The sequence below is a fragment of the Phyllobates terribilis genome, unplaced genomic scaffold (assembly GCF_046119375.1).
Source record: "Phyllobates terribilis strain yellow unplaced genomic scaffold, ASM4611937v1 Scaffold_7__3_contigs__length_470593459, whole genome shotgun sequence".
Taxonomy (NCBI): Eukaryota; Metazoa; Chordata; class Amphibia; order Anura; family Dendrobatidae; genus Phyllobates; species Phyllobates terribilis.
Window position 1 is genome coordinate 238,869,903 of NW_027362767.1, and position 21,663 is coordinate 238,891,565.

Below are 21,663 nucleotides of genomic sequence, written 5' to 3' on the forward strand. Positions count from 1 at the left end.
AGACCGGGGCACGGGTACTAGCTGGTAGTAGAGGTCCAGGCGGCCTGGAAGCAAGTTGGAAATCCACCTCGCCAGGTGAAGTTGGAGGCCTTCCCTTTGCGCTAATCTCTTTGGCCCTGCTGCTTATAGCTGTGCTGTGGCCCTCGTCCCTGAGTAAAACGTCTTTGTGCTCACCCATATGGTTGGCAGCTCGGGCCTTCTTTATGTGTCGCTCCCACGTGGCGGTGCTGGGCCCTATGTGCTGCTGAGCCTCCGGGCGTCTGATGGGGCCAGGAGACCTGCAGTCTCCTGCCCTCCGGTTTCTGCTGCTGGGCCTTCAGTGCCCCACAACCTCAGACTCCGGTGTCTGGTTCTTCTACGCTCCTCTCTGGGATGAACTGCCATGCAGCTCCACTCCCCAGGTCTTTCCTCTTCACTGTCCTGTCTTCAACTCCTCTCACTAACTCTAACTAACCCCGCCTCCAGATTCCAGTTGCCAAGGGGAGGAGCTCCCCTTGCTGGTCTGGAGCCAGAAAAGTGTTGCATGCTAGTATACCTGACTAGGGGACCCCTGTTTGCTTCCAGGCATGGTGTAGTATCGGCGTCTGGCAGAGACGCCGTCCCTCTTACCGCCGCGCTCCCCGCCCGGTGTCCTCCGGCGCTCCTGCTTCTGCTGCCGCCGGCGCACGCAGCCTCCCAGGCACTGTGCTTAGGGCGCGCGCGCGCTCCATCCCTCTTACAGAGGCCGCGCGCGCCATCCTAAGGAGTCCCTGGCCAATGGCCGGAGGACCTCTCATATAAAAGGCACCTCCTCCAAAACGGAGGTGACCGTGCAAGGTTGTAGCTTTGTGTGTAAAACTCTGCTTCAGCCCTCAGGTCCAGTCTGCCAGCCTGACTACCAGTCCAGTCCGCCAGCCTGACTTCCAGTCCAGTCCGCCAGCCTGACTACCAGTCCAGTCCTCCAGCCTGACTACCAGTCCAGTCCGCCAGCCTGACTACCAGTCCAGTCCGCCAGCCTGACTACCAGTCCAGTCCGCCAGCCTGACTACTAGTCCAGTCCGCCAGCCTGACTACCAGTCCAGTCCGCCAGCCTGACTAGCAGTCCTGTCCGCCAGCTTGTCTACTCTCCAGCCAGTCAGTCTGTCTACAGTCCAGTCCGCCAGTCTGTCTATGGGCCCTGCCCGCCCGCTTGCTTGCCAGCACCCGCCTGTCTGCATACCAGCCGTGCCTGCCAGTACCTGTCTGCATACCAGCCGTGCCTACCTGTCAGCCTACCCGGAGGCTCCTGCTTGTTACCTGCCGTGCCTACCAGCCAGCCTACCTGGAGGCTCCTGCTTGTTACCTGCCGTGTCTGCCAGTCCGTCTACACGGATCACCGAGTCCGAGTTGATACCTAGTTACGCCCCTCTGGTCCCTCCTTGCACTGCAGCACAGAGGTTCCACCACCCGGATCCGTAACAGTTTGCACGGGCCATGGAACCCGGTGGCCCCCAGGCCCCTTCGCTTGCTGACCTGTACCAGGAGGTTTCTCGTCAGAGATCCCAACAGGAAACCATTCTGACCTACCTGTGGTCTGTCAACTCTCGCCTTGACACGCTGTCTGTTCCACCTGTGCCCGCCTCGAGTCGAGCGACACCCGCTCCGGCAGCGCCGCTGCCTACCAATACCACGGCATCCAGCCTAGAACCCCGGCTTTCTGCGCTTCCTCGTTTTTGAGGTGACCGCGTCCTATGTCGGGGCTTTCTGAACCAGTGCATGCTGCACTTTGAACTTCAGCCACATCAGTTTCCCTCCGACCAGGCCAAGGTGGCGTTCATCATGTCTCACCTCACCGGGGAAGCATTGGCATGGCTAAACCCTCTATGGGAGAGAGGGGATTCCCTGGTGTCTGATCTTCCGGCTTTCCTCACTACCTTTCAGGGGGTCTTCGATGAACCCGGACGAAAATCTTCTACTGCCTCCTCATTGCTCCGTCTCTGCCAAGGGAGTCTCACTGTGGGCCAGTATGCCATACGGTTCCGTACCCTCGCTTCTGAGCTTGCCTGGGACAACGAAGCCCTGGTGTCCACCTTCTGGGAGGGTCTTTCTGGTCGGATTAAGGACGAGTTAGCCGGCCGGGACATTCCTACCACCCTGGATGACCTGGTGTCACTAGCTACCCGGATTGACATCCGTTTCCTTAACGTGCTAAGGAGACTACCCGGGAGAGAAGATTTCCCTGTCTTGCTCCTGTTTTCCAGAAAACTGCCTCCCAACCAGCAACTCCCCGGGCACGCTCGCCCGAACCTATGCAGATCGACCAGACCAAGATGGTCAAGTCTCGCCAAGAAATACGCCGAGCCGAGGGGAGCTGTTTCTACTGTGGTAGTAAGGAGCACCTGATCCATTCCTGTCCGGTGAAGCCGGGAAACTCCAGTGTCTAGGACCGCTCGGAGAGGTCGTCCTAGGCAAGAGTAAATCCTCTCCGTTCTTGACTTTGTCTGTCTCTATCTCCTGTGGAGAGAACCGCTTCTTTGAAACCGCACATCTGGATTCCGGAGCCGCTGGGAATCTCATTTCCCAGTCCCTTGTAGAGAAGTATCAGATTCCTACCAAACCTCTGGCTGAACCATTGGCAGTCGCTTCCGTGGATGGAAGACTCCTTCCGGTGACCATCTTGCTCGTCACAGAGCCCGTAACCCTGCACGTGGGAATGCTGCACTCAGAGAGGATCTCCTTCCATGTGCTTCTCACCCCCTTTTGCTAGGTCTACCCTGGCTACAGAGACATGAACCCGTTCTGAATTGGCAATCCGGTGAGGGGCTCCGTTGGGGGCAGGATTGCCATGAGACCTGCCTGGTTCCGGTTCGCCCGGCTCGACCTCCATCTACTCCGGCTAATTTACCTGGTCTACCGGCACATTACTGGTCCTATGCTGATGTCTTCGACAAGAAGGAGGCAGAGACACTGCCACCTCATTGGCCATATGATTGCCCTATCGACCTGGTACCCAGTGCCACTCCACCCCGTGGGCGCATTTACCCGTTGTCGTTGGCCGAAACCCGGGCCATGTCGGAGTACATCTAAGAAAATCTGGCTAGGGGATTCATCTGGAAATCTTCCTCCCCGGCTGGAGCCGGATTCTTCTTTGTAAAAAAGAAAGACGGTTCACTACGCCCCTGTATCGATTATAGAGGACTCAACCAAATTACTATCAAAAACAAATACCCCCTGCCGCTCATCTCTGAGCTGTTCGACCGCCTTAAAGGCGCGAAGATCTTCACCAAGCTCGATCTTCGTGGGGCGTATAACTTGGTCCGGATCCGCCAAGGAGACGAGTGGAAGACGGCATTCAATACCCGGGACGGTCACTATGAATACCGTGTGATGCCCTTCGGTCTCTGTAATGCTCCCGCCGTCTTCCAAGAATTAGTTAACGACATCGTCCGTGACCTCTTATATTCTTGCGTAGTGGTATACCTGGACGACATCTTGGTCTTCTCTCCGAATCTTCCTACACACTGGAGGGATGTTCGTCAGGTCCTGCTTAGGCTCAGGCAGAATCACCTATATGCAAAATTTGGGAAATGCCTCTTCCAGCAGACCTCTCTTCCGTTCCTGGGCTATATTATCTCTAAGACAGGTCTACGGATGGACCCCAAGAAGGTCTCTGCCGTCTTAAAGTGGCCCCGTCCGGTGGGATTGAAGGCGATTATGCGATTCCTGGGCTTCGCCAACTATTACCGTCTCTTCATCCCACATTTCTCTTCCCGGACTGCTCCCATCTCTGCACTCACCCGACAGGGAGCAAATCCTAAGGATTGGCCGTCCGAAACGGAGGAGGCCTTCCTTTCCTTAAAACAAGCCTTCTCTTCTGCCCCTGTGCTGCACCGTCTGGATAGTTCTTTCTGGAGGTTGATGCTTCCTCTTCCTCGTCCGGAGCGGTGCTCACCCAGAAATCTTCATCCGGGAGAATGGTAACCTGCGGCTTCTTCTCCAAGCTCTTCTCCTCGTCTGAGCGCAACTACTCAATAGGAGACCGAGAACTGCTAGCCATCAAATTGGCGCTGGAGGAGTGGCGTTACCTGCTCGAGGGGACTCTGCTCCCGGTGGTCATCTATACTGACCACAAAAACCTGGCGTATCTACAGAATGCCCAAAGACTCAATCCGCGTCAGGCCCGGTGGTCTTTGTTCTTCGCCCGCTTCAACTTTACCCTACATTACCGCCCAGCGGACAAGAACGTTAAAGCCGACGCCTTGTCCCAATCCTTCCTGTCTTCCAATCAAGAGGAGGAGCCTATGCATATCATCGATCCCTCCAAAGTGATGAATGTGGCCCCCTTGGACCTGTCTCGTCTCCCACCCGGTAAGACGTTTGTAGCGGTTTCGGATCGTAAGAAGGTTCTTCACTGGGGTCATTCATTCAAACTAGCCGGCCATGCTGGCCAGAAGAAGACCTTCCTGCTCATTACCCGGCATTACTGGTGGCCTACCCTGCGCCAGGATGTTGTAGACTTCATCACGGCCTGTTCGTCCTGTGCCCGCAACAAGGTTCCCAGACATCTTCCAGCCGGCTGTCTCCTGCCTCTTCCCGTACCTGCTGCCCCATGGCAACACATTGCTATGGACTTTAATACTGATCTTCCTGTGTCTGCCGGTTGTACGGTCATTTGGGTGGTCGCTGACCGCTTTTCTAAAATGGCCCACTTCATCCCTCTGCCTGGTCTCCCGTCTGCATCTGTGCTGGCTAAGGACTTCATCCATCACATCTTTCGTCTACACGGCCTACCCCTCCACATCTGTCTGATCGGGGCGTCCAGTTCACTTCGCGCTTCCGGAGAGCTACGTGTAAGCTGCTGGATGTCATCCTGGATTTCTCCTCTGCTTACCATCAGCAGTCCAATGGCCAAGTGGAACGTATCAACCAGATCCTTACCAGCTTCCTTCGGCACTTCGTCAATGCTCACCATACCGATTGGGTGGAGCTCCTACTATGGGCCGAGTTCTCCTATAACAACCATGAGAGCGAATCTTCTTCCAAGTCCCCGTTCTTTGTGGTCTACGGTCAACATCCCCGGATTCTGACTCCTGTTTCCGTTTCAGTGGACAACCCTGCCGTGGAGTCTCTGGTCAGCGAATTTTCCACTATTTGGGAGGACACAAGATAAGCACTTCTTCAATCCTCCGAGCGGATGAAGAAACATGCTGATAAGAGACGTCTGGATCTGCCTCAATTCCGTCCGGGAGACAAGGTTTGGCTCTCCTCCAAACATGTTCGTCTCAAAATACCCTCCTATAAGTTGGGTCCACGGTTCATCGGTCCATTTGAAGTCCTCAAGCAAATCAATCCAGTAGCCCACTAGTTAAAACTCCCGGCCACCTTGCGGATTCCCAACTCCTTCCACGTATCTCTCCTCACACCAGTTGTGCTTAATTCTTTTTTCGACATTCCAGGTACCTCCCCAGCTCCGGTCTCCGCTGAGGACGTCTATGAGGTAGAGAACATTCTGGCCACCAAGAGGGTAAGAGGAAAAACCTTTTTTCTGGTGGATTGGAAGGGGTTTGGCACAGAGGAGAGAACTTGGGAACCCAGGGAGAACATCCATGCCACGCTTCTCCTTAAAAAATTTCTTTCAGGCCTAAAACAGAGGGGGTGTAAAGGGGGGGGTACTGTAGTATCGGCGTCTCTGCCCCCTGACAGGCAGAGACTCCGTCCCTCTTACCGCCACGCTCCCCGCCCGGCGTCCTCCGTCGCTCCTGCTTCTGCTGCCGCCGGCGCGCGCAGCTTCCCGGGCACTGTGCTTAGGGCGTGCGCGCACTCCCTCCCTCTTAAAAGGGCCGCGCGCGCCGTCCTAAGGAGTCCCCGGCCAATGGCCAGAGGACCTCTCATATAAAAGGCACCTCCTCCAAAATGGAGGTGCCCGTGCAAGGTTATAGCTTTGTGTGTAAAACTCTGCTTCAGCCCTCAGGTCCAGTCTGCCAGCCTGACTACCAGTTCAGTCCGCCAGCCTGACTACCAATCCACTCTGCCAGCCTGACTACCAGTCCTGTCCGCCAGCCTGACTAGCAGTCCTGTCCGCCAGCTTGTCTACTCGCCAGCTTGTCTACTCTCCAGCCCAACAGTCAGTCTACAGTCCAGTCCGCCAGTCTGTCTATGGGCCCTGCCCGCCCGCTTGCCTGCCAGCACCCGCCTGTCTGCATACCAGCCGTGCCTGCCAGTACCTGTCTGCATACCAGCAATGCCTACCTGTCAGCCTACCCGGAGGCTCCTGCTTGTTACCTGCCGTGCCTACCAGTCCGTCTACCCGTCAGCCTGCCTGCCGTGCTCATCTGCTGTACCGGTCAGTCCTTGCCTTCTGACCCGCACGAGTCACCTGCTCTCATACAAGGTCGGTCCCAGAGTAGCACCTGGTCCCTCTGCTCGGTCCTTCCCTGTTCACGGAGTCGATTGAGCCACCATACGACCTTGGTCAGTCCGAGTTGATACCTAGTTACGCCCCTCTGGTCCCTCCTTGCACCGCAGCACAGAGGTTCCACCACCCGGATCCGTAACACATGGCATCACCTCTTGTGAGGGAGGCAATGCCACTGTGGCAACCGGACCCCTGGGGTGCCACAGATTGAGTTGAAGCTTTTATTGGGAACATTTTACATAACATTTTGGATCACATTTATCCGGCGCTCTACACTGAGCACTGATATCAGGGCTTCCATCTGAATCTCTGAGTGACGTAATTTAGATGAAACCCCCGAGGGATCCATTCACTATAGTGAGTCAGCAGAGGGACTCTGGACTCTGTCTGGCCTCTGTTCGGCTTTTAAGAGGTTCACAAAACTGTGGCTGACTGCGCTTTTATGTAAGCCTAAAAAGACGGACACCGCTGGATCACAGGGCAGACGGCATCCACAGTGCCTCCACCTGCCTCATTACAGGGAATCTTCCGCCGGGGGTTTCCGTCTGAATCACGTATTTCAGAGATTTACATGGAAACCCCGGTGTAAGCGCTCAGCGCAGAGCGCAGGATGAATGTGCACCGAGCCTTACTGCGATCTTTGGGAGCCAGGATGAACAAATCAACAGCAGGTGAAGAATTAGTTTTATTTATTTTTTACGCCGTTCCTCGAGCGGTATAAGTGATTAGATGACTTTATTCTTTGGGTCTGTGTGATTACAGCGATACCAGATTTATATCAGTTTTTATGTTTGGCTGAAAGACGCTTTTCCTTGAAAAAACAAATTTTTGATCGCTTTCTACTCTGATTTTTGGGAGGCAGAATGAACAAAATCAGCAATTTAGGATTTTTTTTTTTTCTTATATCGTTCTGCATGTGGTAAAATTGATAAGCCAGTTTTATTCTTAGGATAAGTACGATTACAGCGATAGCCTATTTATATAGTTTTTTTATGTTTTGTCTCTTTTACACAATTAAAACTGTTTTTTAGAAAAAAGAATTCTTTTTGCGTCACTTTAATCTGAGAGCTATAACTTTTTTATTTTTCGGCTGATGGAGCTGTATGGCGGCTTGTTTTTTGCAGGACAAGATGATGTTTTCAGACATACCATTTTTATTTACATTTGTCTTTTTGAGCGCGTTTTATTCCACTTTTTGTTCGGTGGTATGATGATAAAGCATAGTTTTTTGCCTCCTTTTTTTTTTTTTTTACAGTGTTCACTGAAGGGATATATATTTTTTTATTATTATTATTTTGTGTTTTTGTTTTAAATATTTTTTAAAATTTTTTTTTTACTTTTTTACTTAGTCCCACTATGGGACTTACACTTTCAGCACTCTGATCTCAGTTATAAGGCATAGCAATGCAGCAGCATTGCTATACCTTATAACCTGTCAGTGCTGCAGACACAAATTAGGTAGATCATGCACTGCGCATGATCTATCTGTCTTACTAGTGCCTGGTGACCCAGATGTCGTCATGACAACATTGGGTTGCTATGGCAACGATTGGGTCCCTGCGACTTCACGCCGGGGTGTCGATCGAATAGCAGAGGAGCTTTCCTCGATCTGATTGCCTGCAAAATGCTGCGATCGCTAGCAGTTAGGGGGTTAAAGTGCTGGAAGCGGTGTGTGCACCGTTCCTGGCACTGAGTGCTGAGCGTCAACTGTCAGAATCAGCTGACAACCGGCTGCGATTGCCCCTGTGTGCGGGTGATAGCCATGACGTATATATACCTCATCGGTCGGGAAGTACTTCCCGACCATGACGTATATATTCTGCAAATGTCGGGAAGGGGTTAATAGTATTGGTCTTTTCATATAAAGTTACTTTTTGGCCTCTTATGCTCCAGCGCTCAGTTGTGATTGAAACTCTTGCACCTATTGTAGTTACGTAAAGCCAGGTAGGACAGGGTTAAATCCTAGCTCCGCAGGATTTGATTATATGTACCTGCCTAGCTTTTTACTAGAACCAGGGCCTGTGTTCACTAGGTGTGTCAGCCTGCTGGATAGAGAAGAATTTGAGTGTGGTGCTGGTGAGTGAATAGCCAAAATGTGAGCTGTAGTTGGGAGAGAGACAAGCCAGGGTTTCTCTCTGAATGGAGACTGCACGGGTCAGCTAGGAAAGCTGAGCAGTCTGTGTGTTGGAGCTGCACAGTAATGTGTGGAAGCTGCAGCCTGTTCAGTGTGAACTGGGCATGGAGTTGAACACTTCTGTTTGGTGATGTAAGCTACTGAAGATCGGGCTGAAGAGGATACAGAGACTGGTGGGATTGTACCTCCTCTGTGTATGGAGTTTTCTCCAGGAGAAAGGACTGTAATCTGTTTGGGTGAGTCCACACAGACATATGTGCCTGCTGAATGAACTGTTTACGTGCTGTGATACCTTTGTGCTCAGAAGCGTCTTTTTAGTTTTTTGAATCCCTTGGAGTTTTATGAAAGCAATAAAACTGCACCTATTTGGACCAAACTGCATTGCCTGTGTGAATGCTACCTGAAAGGATGACTCCTTACGGCCCCTAGAGCTGTGTCCGACCTGTTGTGCCATCTTTTAACAGGGATAAAAGTTCCCCATTCTGCCGATCAGTGAGGCTCCAAGCAATGGGACACCCACCGATCAGCAAGTTAGCAGCTGACCTACAGATGGGTGATATATTGATTTCACCGAACAACCCCTTTTGAGTAATATGTTCTTCCATTTACTGTGTAGATTAGCAATAAGAGAGGGTAGAAGGTATAACATTACCGCAGGGTCAGTTTACGAAGGATTTATTTGTAGTCTGTAGCTTTGGAAACACATAGATCTGCATCGGAGCTGCATACATGAAACGGTAGGATACATTTATACAATACTCTTTATAACATTGTTTTTTTTTTTGTTACATTGGAGATGTAAAAATAGTTGATGTTAAGAGTTTTGTGGATTTTGAAACCACATTCACAGACACAGTACAGCACCGATGAGGGGAGCATTTGGGTTTGGTTTTCACAAATCAGAGCTGAATACCCGGTGTATATTTTTGGTTTCAGGTTGGTGATCAGTGGAGCCCGTTTCCATAATGCAGTCGTACCAGACACAGCAAAGGCGTTCAACTACCAGGTCGCTTATGATCTCACATATGAGACGGTGAGACTTTGACCCAATGATGTTTGCTTTTTCTTAGTTCTGATGTATAATCTACAAATATCTACTAAATTGGTTGCACCACTTCTCATCTTTACAATTTAGGCTAAATCAGTCTCAGATCATTACCCCGTGGAGATGGAGTTACGCGATGATCGTGAGTAGCAAATCATGGAAGCTTTTGGGGTTCCATTTAGAATTCCCGCATATTGTAGAGAAGTGAAGATGACGATAAGGCCACTGGCATCATATTCCAAGTGGTCGAGCATTAGTAAAAATAACAGCGCCACACCTATCCATAGGTAGAGTGTGGTATTGCAGCTCAGTCCTATTCACTCAATAGGAGCTGAGCTGCAGTAAGCAAGAATGACCATTACACTGTGTAAAGAGTCATGATTTTCCTATGCTTACACTGTATACATCTGGGGGCTTCGAGACATCCTAAGAGTTGGAGATGCTGGATGTCGGACCCCCACTGATCCAGAATTGATAATCCATTCTAATGATAGGCCATTGATATTGCAGCCCTAGACAACCCCTTTAAACCTAATGTCACACCAAACCAAAGATCTTTGCCCTTGCCTTAGCTGTCCCCTGGAAGGATTTTTGCCAATACTTTGAGCTGGATCCAATGATGAGACCTTCTATGCAAAGCAAATCTTATACCTTGGATCAGCAGGAAAACCAAAACATAGTAGAAGCCCTACAACTAGTCCCACAATCTGCTAGGTGGGGCTAGAGAGCCAGCTTTTGCCATCCTATATTGGAGCTAATTTACATACCTTTTTAGGCAGGGCCGGTTTTAGGTAAAGTGGGGCCCTGGGCAAAAGTTTAATGTGGGGCCCTAAATGCTCACATATTGCACCATCACACAGGAACATTTCGGTTGTATTTACATGCCGTTCAATGAGCATGATAGACAATATTGAAGTCGTTCGGTGCTTGTTTCCCGACCTCTTTACACCGTTTGAGGAAGACTGATGAGCACAGAACAATTACTAATAGATCAACTTGTCCCCATACAGCATCATGTTATCAGGAGCAGATCTGCAGATTACACAGGCGATGTGCTGCCGAGAACAATGATTTTGTCCCAGCATAAACAATCCAATCACCCGATGAATGAGCAGCATTTTGCTCATTCGTTGGGGCGATTGCCGACATGTTTGCACCTATGAACACTTGTCTGCACTGCCGGGATTCATAAATGTGGACACGCCTGAGGTGTACCTTGGGTTTTTAGTTCAGGGGGGGCGAAACTTCTGAGTGGGCCCCTAACCAGGTAACCCTGATTACAGCTATGGCGGCGCAGCCTAATAGTGGATGTAGGAGAACCTCAGCAGATGACCGCGCTGTTACTGAAAATAATCTCTATACAAAGACCAACACTGATACTACCGCCATATGGTGATATATATTGATAGATGCCAGTCCTGCAGAACATATAAGAGATCACAGCATAGTTATATATAGTACCTTACAGCTGACGTTCTTTCTCATTAAATTGTTCTCTTTTCCCGTCTTTTCCATCTGGCCCAGACCGACACGACAACTTCTCCAGCCAGGACTCAGACTCTCAGGTCTGCAGAGATCACAACAAAGACACATTTGACTCCTCACATTCCAGGCACCATCCCCATCTATTCCCAACCTTCACCTGCTGATACCCCAATACTGAGCCGCTGCTGCCGTATGTGTCCCTATTACTGCACCTGCTGTGTGGTACTGTGTGTCGTCTAGATGGTAAAGCAAACCTCTAGAATATAATAATGTCCTGTGCAACTGCCCTAGAAAACATTGCCAACATTTTGGCCCCTAGAAAGTAATAATGCCCTCTGTGTGCCCCTTTGTCAGTCACAATAACCTGAGTTCCCCTATAATGATAAGTGCCCACTTAACATTTAATAATGTCCTGAGTCTCCCCTATACACAGTATGATGCTCTCCTATACACAGTATAATGCCCCTCACTGTATAGTACCCCCCACACACAGTATACTGACCCCTTAGTATCCTCCAAACTGATGTCTCCAACACTGTATGATGGACCCCACACTGTGCAAAGACTCCACATTATCTCCCACACTGTATGATGGCCCCTACACCGTGAAAAGACCCCACATTATCTCCCACACTGTATGACCCTAACTGTAATCCCCACACTGTACAAATAGCCTACATATAGTATAATTCCCCCCATAGGCAGAATCTGTAGTATAATGCCCCCCTTTCCATAGGCAGAGTCTGTAGTATAATCCCCCCCATAGGCAGAGTCTGTAGTATAATGACCCCCCCTCATAGCCAGGGTCTGTAGTATAATACTCTCTCCCCCATTATAGGCATAGTCTGTAGTATAACGCCCCCCCCATAGGCAGAGATTGTAGTATAATGCCCCCCCATAGGCAGAGTCTGTAGTATAATGTCCCCCCCATAGGCAGAGTCTGAAGTATAATGTCACCCCCCCATAGGCAGGGTCTGTAGTATAATGCTCTCACCCCCATAGGCAGAGTCTGTAGTATAATGCTCCCCTCCCCCTCATAGGCAGGGTCTGTAGTATAACGTCTATCCCCCATAGGCAGAGTATGTAGTATAATGTCTCCCCCCCTCATAGGCAGAGTCTGTAGTATAATGTCCCCCCCTTATAGGCAGGGTCTGTAGTATAATGCTCCCCCCCCCATAGGCAGAGATTGTAGTATAATGCCCCCCCATAGGCAGAGTCTGAAGTATAATGTCCCCCCCCCATAGGCATGGTCAGTAGTATAATGCTCTCCCCCGCATAGGCAGAGTCTGTAGTATAATGCTCCCCTCCCCCTCATAGGCAGAGTCTGTAGTATAACGTCCATCCCCCATAGGCAGAGTATGTAGTATAATGCCCCCCCCCCTCATAGGCAGAGTCTGTAGTATAATGTCCCCCCTTATAGGCAGAGTCTGTAGTATAATGTCGCCCCCCCCATAGGCAGAGTATGTAGTATAATGTTGCCCCCCCTCATAGGCTGAGTCTGTAGTATAATGCCCCCCCTCATAGGCAGAGTCTGTAGTATAATGTCTCCCCCCCTCATAGGCAGAGTCTGTAGTATAATGCCCCCCCATAGGCAGGGTCCGTAGTATAATGTCCCCCCATAGTCAGGGTCTGTAGTATAATGTCCCCCCCCCCATAGGCAGAGTATGTAGTATAATGTTGTCCCCCCATAGGCAGAGTATGTAGTATAATGTCTCCCCACCCTCATAGACAGGGTCCGTAGTTTAATGTCCCCCCCCCCCGGCAAAAAATGAATAAGCACACTACTCACCTCTCCTCCTCATTCCCTCGCAGCTCTGAGTGCTGCGCCCGGCAGCACATCTTCAGCACAGCGGGCTGGGCACCAAGTGATGACGTAGAGGGGGGACTGATGGGAGAGGGAGCGTCGCGCTCCCTATCTCATCAGTGAACTTGTGGTAACGGGCTGGGGGGCCCGATGCTGGCACTGGGGGCCCCCCTCCTGCTCAAGGGCCGCAAGGCAGTGCAGGGACATAGTCTCTCTGCTCTGCCCGGAGAGTAACTGTATCGGCGGGCTGTGGACGCCAGATACAGTTATAATAGCGTAGCTCCGGGTGGGCCCCCCAGAGCTCTGGGCCTGGGGCCACCACCCCCTCTGCCCCCCCAGTAGCTACGCTACTGGGACACACACACTCACTGTGTGTCACATACTGCCACTGTGTGTCTATACCTGGCCATCTACATATACTATTAACATATATACAAGTTAGAATAATGCAATAAAATATATAAACATGCACATATGTACAAGGCAAACACTTATACACACAGCACACACATGTACACGGCACACACATGCTGCACAACAAATGCTCAGTAGATACACACATTACACACAGCACATGTATGCAGGACAACAAACGTTCATATACACACATACAAATCTCTCACAGAGAGCACACACTATGCATACCTCACATACACACACTGCTTTATGCTGAAGGGAATGAAGATGTTCCACAATATGAACTGCAGCTTCTCCTGCTCACAGCAGCACTGTCCCAGCAGACACCTCCCTGCCCTCTCCTCCCCTGTGACTGCTGACGGGAGAAGGAGGAGGCTGACAGGAGAAGAAGGAGGCTGCCAGGAGAAGGAGGAGGCTGACAGGAGCAGGAGGAGGCTGATAGGAGAAGGAGGAGGCTGACAGTAGAAGGAGGAGGCTGGCAGGAGCAGGAGGAGGTTGAGAGGAGCAGGTTGAGGTTGACAGGAGAAGGAGGAGGCTGATATGAGAAGGAGGAAGCTGACAGGAGAAGAAGGAGGCTTTCAGGAGAAGAAGGAGGCTGACAGGAGCAGGAGGAGGCTGACAGGAACAGGAGGAGGCAGACAGGAGAAGGAGGAGGCTGACAGGAGAAGGAGGAGGCTGACAGGAGCAGGAGGAGGCTGATAGGAGAAGGAGGAGGCTGACAGGAGGAGGAGGCTGGCAGGAGGAGGTTGACAGGAGCAGGAGGAGGCTGACAGGAGAAGGATGAGGCTGACAGGAGAAGGAGGAGGCTGGCAGGAGCAGGAGGAGGTTGAGAGGAGCAGGTTGAGGTTGACAGGAGCAGGAGGAGGCTGACAGGAGCATAAGAAGGCTGGCAGGAGCAGAAGGAAGCTGTCAGGTGAAGGAGGAGGCTGACAGGAGCAGGAGAAGGCTGACAGGAACAGGAGAAGGCTGACAGGAGAAGGAGGAGGCTGACAGGAGAAGGAGGAGGCTGACAGGAGTAGGAGGAGGCTGATAGGAGAAGGAGGAGGCTGACAGGAGGAGGAGGCTGGCAGGAGGAGGTTGACAGGAGCAGGAGGAGGCTGACAGGAGAAGGATGAGGCTGACAGGAGAAGGAGGAGGCTGACAGGAGCAGGAGGAGGCTGATAGGAGAAGGAGGAGGCTGACAGTAGAAGGAGGAGGCTGACAGTAGAAGGAGGAGGCTGACAGGAGCAGGAGGAGGCTGGCAGGAGCAGGAGGAGGCTGACAGGAACAGGAGGAGGCTGACAGGAGCAGGAGGAGGCTGACAGGAACAGGAGGAAGATGACAGGAACAGGAGGAGGCTGACAGGAGGAGGCTGGCAGGAGCAGCACACACAGGTGGACACAGGAGATCTTATCTGGCAGCTCAGCTCGGTAGGTGTCGGGTCTCTGGCTCTTCCTCCCCCTCGGGCTCCATGCAGGAGGACAGGAGCACTGGCCAATGAGCGCTTCTATCACTTTGTTGGGAAGGTTCAGTGGCCAGTGTTCCTGTCCTTCACTGCATGCTCATCTTTCAATGCAACACCTTCACCAAAGGTCCTGAAGCTCTAATCACATGATCGTGATGTCACTACAGGTCTTCAACCAGTCTCTACATCTGAAGCTTCACTGATAATGCTATTATCAGTGAAGCTCCTGCTGTAGCTGCTGGGGTCCCCCAAGGGAGTGGGGGCCCTAGGCAGATGCCTAGTCTGCCCTGTCCTAACGCAGACCCTCATTATAGGTTAGATACCTCCAACAGATTTCTCCATACTGGATGACAGTTAATTTGTATTCCCTAAAGGCTTATAAACAGTGGTGTCAGGAGTCATAGTCTCCTCCATATAAGTACTCCATTTTCTAGATCACATACTTTTGTATACAGTCAACAACTGTGCAAAAGTTTTAAGCAGGTGTGTTAAAAATGCTGCAAAAGTAAGAATGCTTTAAAAAAAATAGAAGTGTTATAGGGATTGTTAAGGCTTGGAGTTCAAGTCTGCAGTCACTCTATGTAACTGCAGACATGTGTATCCTCACAACTCTGGGAGCGGGCAGTGTCTTGACCGCAAGTATACTATTTGCATACTTCTAGATCCAGACACATTCCGACTAGACAGTCCACATCTAGTCTGCACGTGTCCGCATGTATATAAATCACATATTTGCAGTCACGCGCTTGCCTACTGACGGTGCTGACACAACAAAATCCTGGCAGCGTGCACTGTGCATGCTGTGAGGAGTCACAAGTCTGCAGTCACATAGAGGGACAGAAGACATGAACCCCAATACTGGACAACCCCTTTAATAGTTTATTTTTATCAATTAATACAATTAAAAGTGAATGAACAAAAGAGAAAGCTAAATCACCTCAATATTTAGCATGACCACCCTTTGCCTTCAAAACAGCATCAATCCTTCTAAGTACTTGTATTTGTACACAGTTTGTGAAGGAACTCAGCAGAGAGGTTGTTCCCAAAAACTTGTAAGATCATAGTCAGGTGTATGAGTAACCAATTATACCAAACAGGTGATAATGATCATCATTTTCATATGTATATTAAAACACATTAATTAATAGGTGTAGGAGGCTTAAAACTGGGTGATGGAAAGCTAAATCCTGCTACAAAGGTGAGATTGTGGAAGACAGTTTCATGTCACAGGTCACACACCAAGATGGAGAACAAGACACAAGGTAGTTATACTGCATCAGCAAGGTCTCTCCCAAGCAAAAATTTTGCAGCAGACTGGGGTTTCAAAATGTGCCGATCAAGCTCTTTTGAAAGAGTACCAAGAAATGGGTAAAGCTGAGGACTGTAGACGCAGTGGTAGGCCAAGGAAACGTAGTGCAGCAGATGAAAGGTACATCATGCTAACTTTCCTTCAAAACTGGAAGACGTCCAGCAGTGCCATTAGCTCAAAACTGGCAGCAACCAGTGGGGCCCAGTTAAACCCATCTAATGTTTGGAGATGTCTGGCCAGAAGTGGTCTTCATGGAAGAATTGCGGCCAAAAAGACAATCCTTCTACATGAAAACAAGACCAAGCGGCTCAACTATGCATGAAAACATAGGAACTGCTGTGCAGAAAAATGGCAGCAGGTGCTCTGGACTAATGAGTCAAAAGTGAAGTATTTGGCTGTAACAGAAGGCGGTTTGTTCACCGAAGGGCTTCTGAGAGTCTGCAGGAACAGTGAAGCATGGTGGAGGGTCTGGCAAGTTTGGGGCTGCATTTCAGGAAATGGAGTTGGGAATTTGGTCAGGCTCAGTGATGAGAAATCCAGGCAGACACTTTTCCATCAGATAATACTATCAGGGAGGAGTCTGACTGACTCCAAATTTATTCTACAGCCAGACAATGATCCCAAACATCCAGCCACTGTCATTAATAATGAGGAGTCCTGGAAGTGATGATCCTGCCCCCACAGATCCCTGATCTTGGATCTCAAGAAGAGACAAAAGGATTTGTACAAGTGACATCCACAGAAGATCTGTAGTCAGTTCTCCAAGATGTTAGGAAAAACCGCCCTGCTGAAATCCTCCAAAAACTGTGTACAAGTGACAAGTACCTAGAAGAAATGATGAAGGCGACGGGCTGTCACCAAATATTGATGGGATTTAGATTTCTCTTTTCTTCATTCACTTTGCATTTTGTTAATTGATAAAAAATAACTATTAACACTTATATTTTCTGAAAGCTTCTTACTGTGCAGGATTTTTTCCACAGCTGCCTAAAACTTTTGCACAGTACAGTATGTCTCAGACACTTTACAGAATTAGTCAATATAATAGCCATAATAGGTCTTTAAGTACAGTATGTATCCCGCACAATGCATCTTACAAAGGGGGCAAAACGTGTTTGCAGGTATACTGAACGGGGCATGTTCCCTTCCTTTTTCAGCTTTGCACAACGGTCAGACGTTCCAGATCAGCAGCAGCATTGGTATAAGTGGAGGCCTGTCCCTAGGTGGTGTCTGCGACTGTATTGGGGTGAATTTCACATCCTGTGTGGGGCGCTGTGGTGCCAATGCAAGTAGCTTCCCATGTAACTGTAATGCTTCATGTAGCAGCAGTAATAAGTGCTGTGCGGACTATAAAGATTCGTGTAAAGTCTAATCCTGTTCATGTCCAGCATTAGCTGTATATAGAATGGGAAGTAAAAGATCTTGCAGCCAATAAAAAGTGTCTGATAATCGTATTGCAGCTGTATTTCTTTAGCCCAAGTTCTTTCCTTTAACAGTTGTTTTAATGACATTTAATTCCAAAGTTTAATACTATCCAAAACAGATGATCTACCCAGGAATGCAAGTATGTGCAAATGATATGCACATGATGGTGCTCTACTTACAAAGTGTCTAAATAATGTCACCATGAAGATTATACTATCATAGTGTGCACAAAATGAAGGTTTTCATACAGTACACATTAATAATTCAGTCATATTAGACACATAAGTAATGCCGTCATACAATACTCATAAATAATGCTGTCACACAGTTCACATAACTAATGCCATCCTACAGCACACATAAATAATGCTGTCATACTTTGCACATGACTAATGCTGTCATACAGTGCACATAATACCGTCGCACTTTGCACATAATTCATGGCATCATACAGTACACATTAAAAATGCCGTCATACATTGCACATGACTAATGTCATCATACAATACACTTAAAAATGCTGTTGTACTTTGCACATGAGTAATGCCGTCATACAGTGAACATAAATAATGCTGCAGTACTTTGCACATGATTAATGCCGTCATAGAGTGCACATAGTACATATAACGAACATAACTTATGCCGTCATACAGTACACATAAATAGTGCTGTCACACTGCTCACATAACTAATGCCGTCATACAGTACACATAAAAAATGCTGCCATAGTACGCACATAAGTAATGCTTTCATACTGTCAACATTACTAATTCTGTAATACAGTACACATAAATAATCCCCCCTCAAAAAAAAGAACAAATTTGAATATACATCCATTGAGTCGGACCATTGTTCCATAGGATGTACAAGGCGAGTCAGGACAGTGGCGAAGTCCCAAACCCTGAATATCTATCTTCGGTGAGCTGGCACCTTCACAAAACTGACACATAAACAATGCTGTCATACTGTTCATATAACTAACGCTGTCATACAGTATACAAAAATAATGCTGTCATAGTATGCACATAAGCAATGCTGTTATACTGTCAACATTACTAATGTCATCATACAGTACACATGAATAAAGCCGTCATACTGTAATTAAGCAACAGCAAGAAAAATAATGTCAATATAACAACATTCAGAATCCTATAAAGCGTATATAGGTAGAGTGTCCTATATACAGTGATCGCTGAGGGCCCATTATACAGATTTATACCAATAGGGTATCCCACATAAACATTAATGCTAGCAGCATGTACGGTTATAAACAGGGGTGGCCCAGGACAGTCAAAGCCTACAACCCTCGTGGTCTAGAGGGGTGTAGTGGTTCGGGTCATTTTTTTTATTTTTTATTTCAATAGTTTCCAACAGAGTCAGGGTTAAATAATAAAATGATGACTGCCAATAGCCACATGTAGGGGGCGCTCACTGCAAGCTGAAAGATTTCTACAAAGTAATGGGGTAGTGTGATGCCTACTTCGCTACTCGCTAGCCCACCCTGAGAGATGGGGGGTACTCGGAACCGGGCCTCCAGGTTGAAGGTGGATGCAGTCTTGGCCTAGGCCCGGCCCGTGCCCAGGGTTGTCACAGTCAAAAATAAGGGCTAGGAGGGACGGTGGTAATCGAGTGAATTAAATGACTACGCCACCTGTGGTTTCTGGTGATTCTCCACCAGCGCTGCGGTAGTCCTCTGAGGCGGGATGTCGTGGCAGCAGAAGATGGTACTACTCCCCACAGGCGGAGCAGGGCCTCAGGGCAGAGAAGACGGATCAGGGGGGTCGTAGTGGGTGGTGCGGTGTGGTGTCGCGTTGAAATAAGGGACCGGAGGCAATGGATGCAGTCTTCCAAGCTTTACTCACGTTGTTAGGTGTCAGCTGCAAGGCTTCTCCTTGCTCCTCACGGAGCGCTGCAGCCACCAGGAAGGGGTTCAGCACACTCCGGGTGCATCAATCAGGACCCCCTGCACCAGAGTGTTCCTAGACTTTCCCACTAGGTCCTCTCCTGTAAGTATGTGGTGCGCGTTACAAGGCTGGGTCTCCCTCTGGCTTTACACAGAACAAGGGTAAGGGTGGCGACTCCGCTCCGTCCGTTACCCGGTGGGATCCTCTAAGCCTCCGGGCTTTTCTGACTAGGACATGAAGTAGCAAAGCCAGATTTCGGGGGCCGGTACCCCTTTTGCAGCAGGAGTACCTCTGACTAGGCCAGAATAGTGAGGACAGGTGGCGCATGCCGCTCCATCTGCATCCCCCTGGGATCCTTTTGCCTGCGGAGCTTGTCTCCTCTGCTCCCCACCAGGCCTTCTTAGGTGGGGACCTTGACCGGGTAGAGACAGCCGTTAACTCTAGACCGCTCCTCGCCTCAAGGCCAGAGCACGAGGACCGTGTATCGTCAATCAACTGCAGGTTCACACAGAAAGCCACGTTCAGTGATGAAGACCACAATCAAAGACCATAAGCCCAAGATGGCCGTTCATTAAATATCAATTTTGTGGTGTAACCTAAAGTGCATCCTCCACCCTCTCCCACTACATGGTTCCCCCTATCTTTTGGTTCCCCCCATCTCCTCTTATCCCGGCTGGGGCAGCACCCTGGTGCATATAAGCCCCCCTCAGGTGGGAGAGGTGTAGTGTTGGATGGATGGCTGAGCCCTGAGAGGTGCTCCCTCCTTACCTCGGAGAGGAGATACCACACCTCGGTCTGAGGTGCAGTACCCCTGTGGCGACTGAACCCTCAGGGGCGCCACAGTAGGATAAGTCCCAATTCAAACCTATCCGGAGAATTGGGATTTCTAATCCAAAAAGGTAGAAAACCATTCATGCATTTTTCTCCCTGTAGTTGGTGTAAGTTGCTGAAACGATCAAGTGTTTCACTCCTTACATACAATAAAGATATCTAGACACATACACGGCTCTCTACCCTATGTGCTCCGTACTGAAGGGCCACACCGGGCTCACGAGACCCCCATCAGACGATATATGAGGTTCCCAATACTTACCCGTTCCATGCACCCTTGTCTAACATGGAAAATAAATAAGAGCAAAGCATCCACCAGACAAACAAGTCAGTGACCAGATGGTTTGGGGCTGCACAGTATGGCATCACAGGTGGCATGTGGCCCCGCAGGTTGAACATCCCTTTACCTAGGAGTAGCCTTCATATAGTGGCCAAGGGGCCCCGACTGCCAACTCTTCCAGATGTGTTTCCAGCTGTAGCATTAAAAGAGGACCTGTCACCAGGTCAATAGTTGCCAGGCTTGTGCTCTTGTATTATCCCCGCCGCTCCCCTGACTATTACTTTTTTTTTTTCAAATCCTCGATACCGTTCCAGAGATATGGGCCTTTTTATCCAGTGCTAATTTTATGGTCTTTACCAAGGGAGAGTGTCTCACAGTGTAATTATGCAGAGCAGCCTAAAGACACGCCCCCGAGGATCATATAAGCACTGCTAGACACGCCCCTGAGGATCATATAAACACTGCTATACACGCCCCTGAGGATCATATAAGTACTGCTAGACATGCCCCTGAGGATCATATAAACACTGCTAGACATGCCCCTGAGGATCATATAAGCACTGCTACACACGCCCCTGAGGATCATATAAGCACTGCTAGACACACCCCTGAGGATTCTATAAGTACTGCTAGAAACGCCCCTGAGTATTTTATAAGCACTGCTAGACACACCCCCGAGGATCATATAAGCACTGCTAGACACGCCCCTGAGGATCATATAAGCACTGCTAGACACGCCCCTGAGGATTCTATAAGCACTGCTAGACACACCCCTGAGGATTCTATAAGTACTGCTAGAAACGCCCCTGAGGATTCTATAAGCACTGCTAGACACACCCCTGAGGATTATATAAGTACTGCTAGACACGCCCCTGAGTATTCTATAAGCACTGCTAGACATGCCCCTGAGGATTCTATAAGTACTGCTAGAAAAGCCCCTGAGTATTCTATAAGCACTGCTAGACACACCCCTGAGGATCATATAAGCACAGCTAGACACGCCGCTGAGGATTCTATAAGTACTGCTAGACACGCCCCTGAGGATTCTATAAGCACAGCTAGACACACCCCTGAGGATCATATAAGCACAGCTAGACACACCCCTGAGGATCATATAAGCACAGCTAGACACGCGCCTGAGGATTCTATAAGCACAGCTAGACACGCCGCTGAGGATTCTATAAGTACTGCTAGACACACCCCTGAGGATCA

At 49.4% G+C, this 21,663-nt stretch overlaps 1 protein-coding gene across 3 annotated transcripts in view; it reads left to right on the forward strand.

Annotated features, from left to right (window-relative positions):
• Positions 1-21,663, forward strand: part of LOC141153104 (deoxyribonuclease-1-like) — a 52,724-nt gene that overhangs the window by 28,265 nt on the left and 2,796 nt on the right. For 2 of the 3 annotated variants that reach the window (XM_073637785.1, XM_073637788.1), the window contains exons 8-10: positions 9,444-9,540; positions 9,643-9,694; positions 17,169-17,465. In XM_073637785.1, coding sequence (XP_073493886.1) covers positions 9,444-9,540; positions 9,643-9,694; positions 17,169-17,383 — 364 coding nt within the window. In that variant the 3' untranslated portion in view covers positions 17,384-17,465. Of the gene's footprint in view, positions 1-9,443; positions 9,541-9,642; positions 9,695-17,168; positions 17,466-21,663 lie in introns of those variants that run through there. The other variant, XM_073637786.1, reaches the window with a different exon arrangement.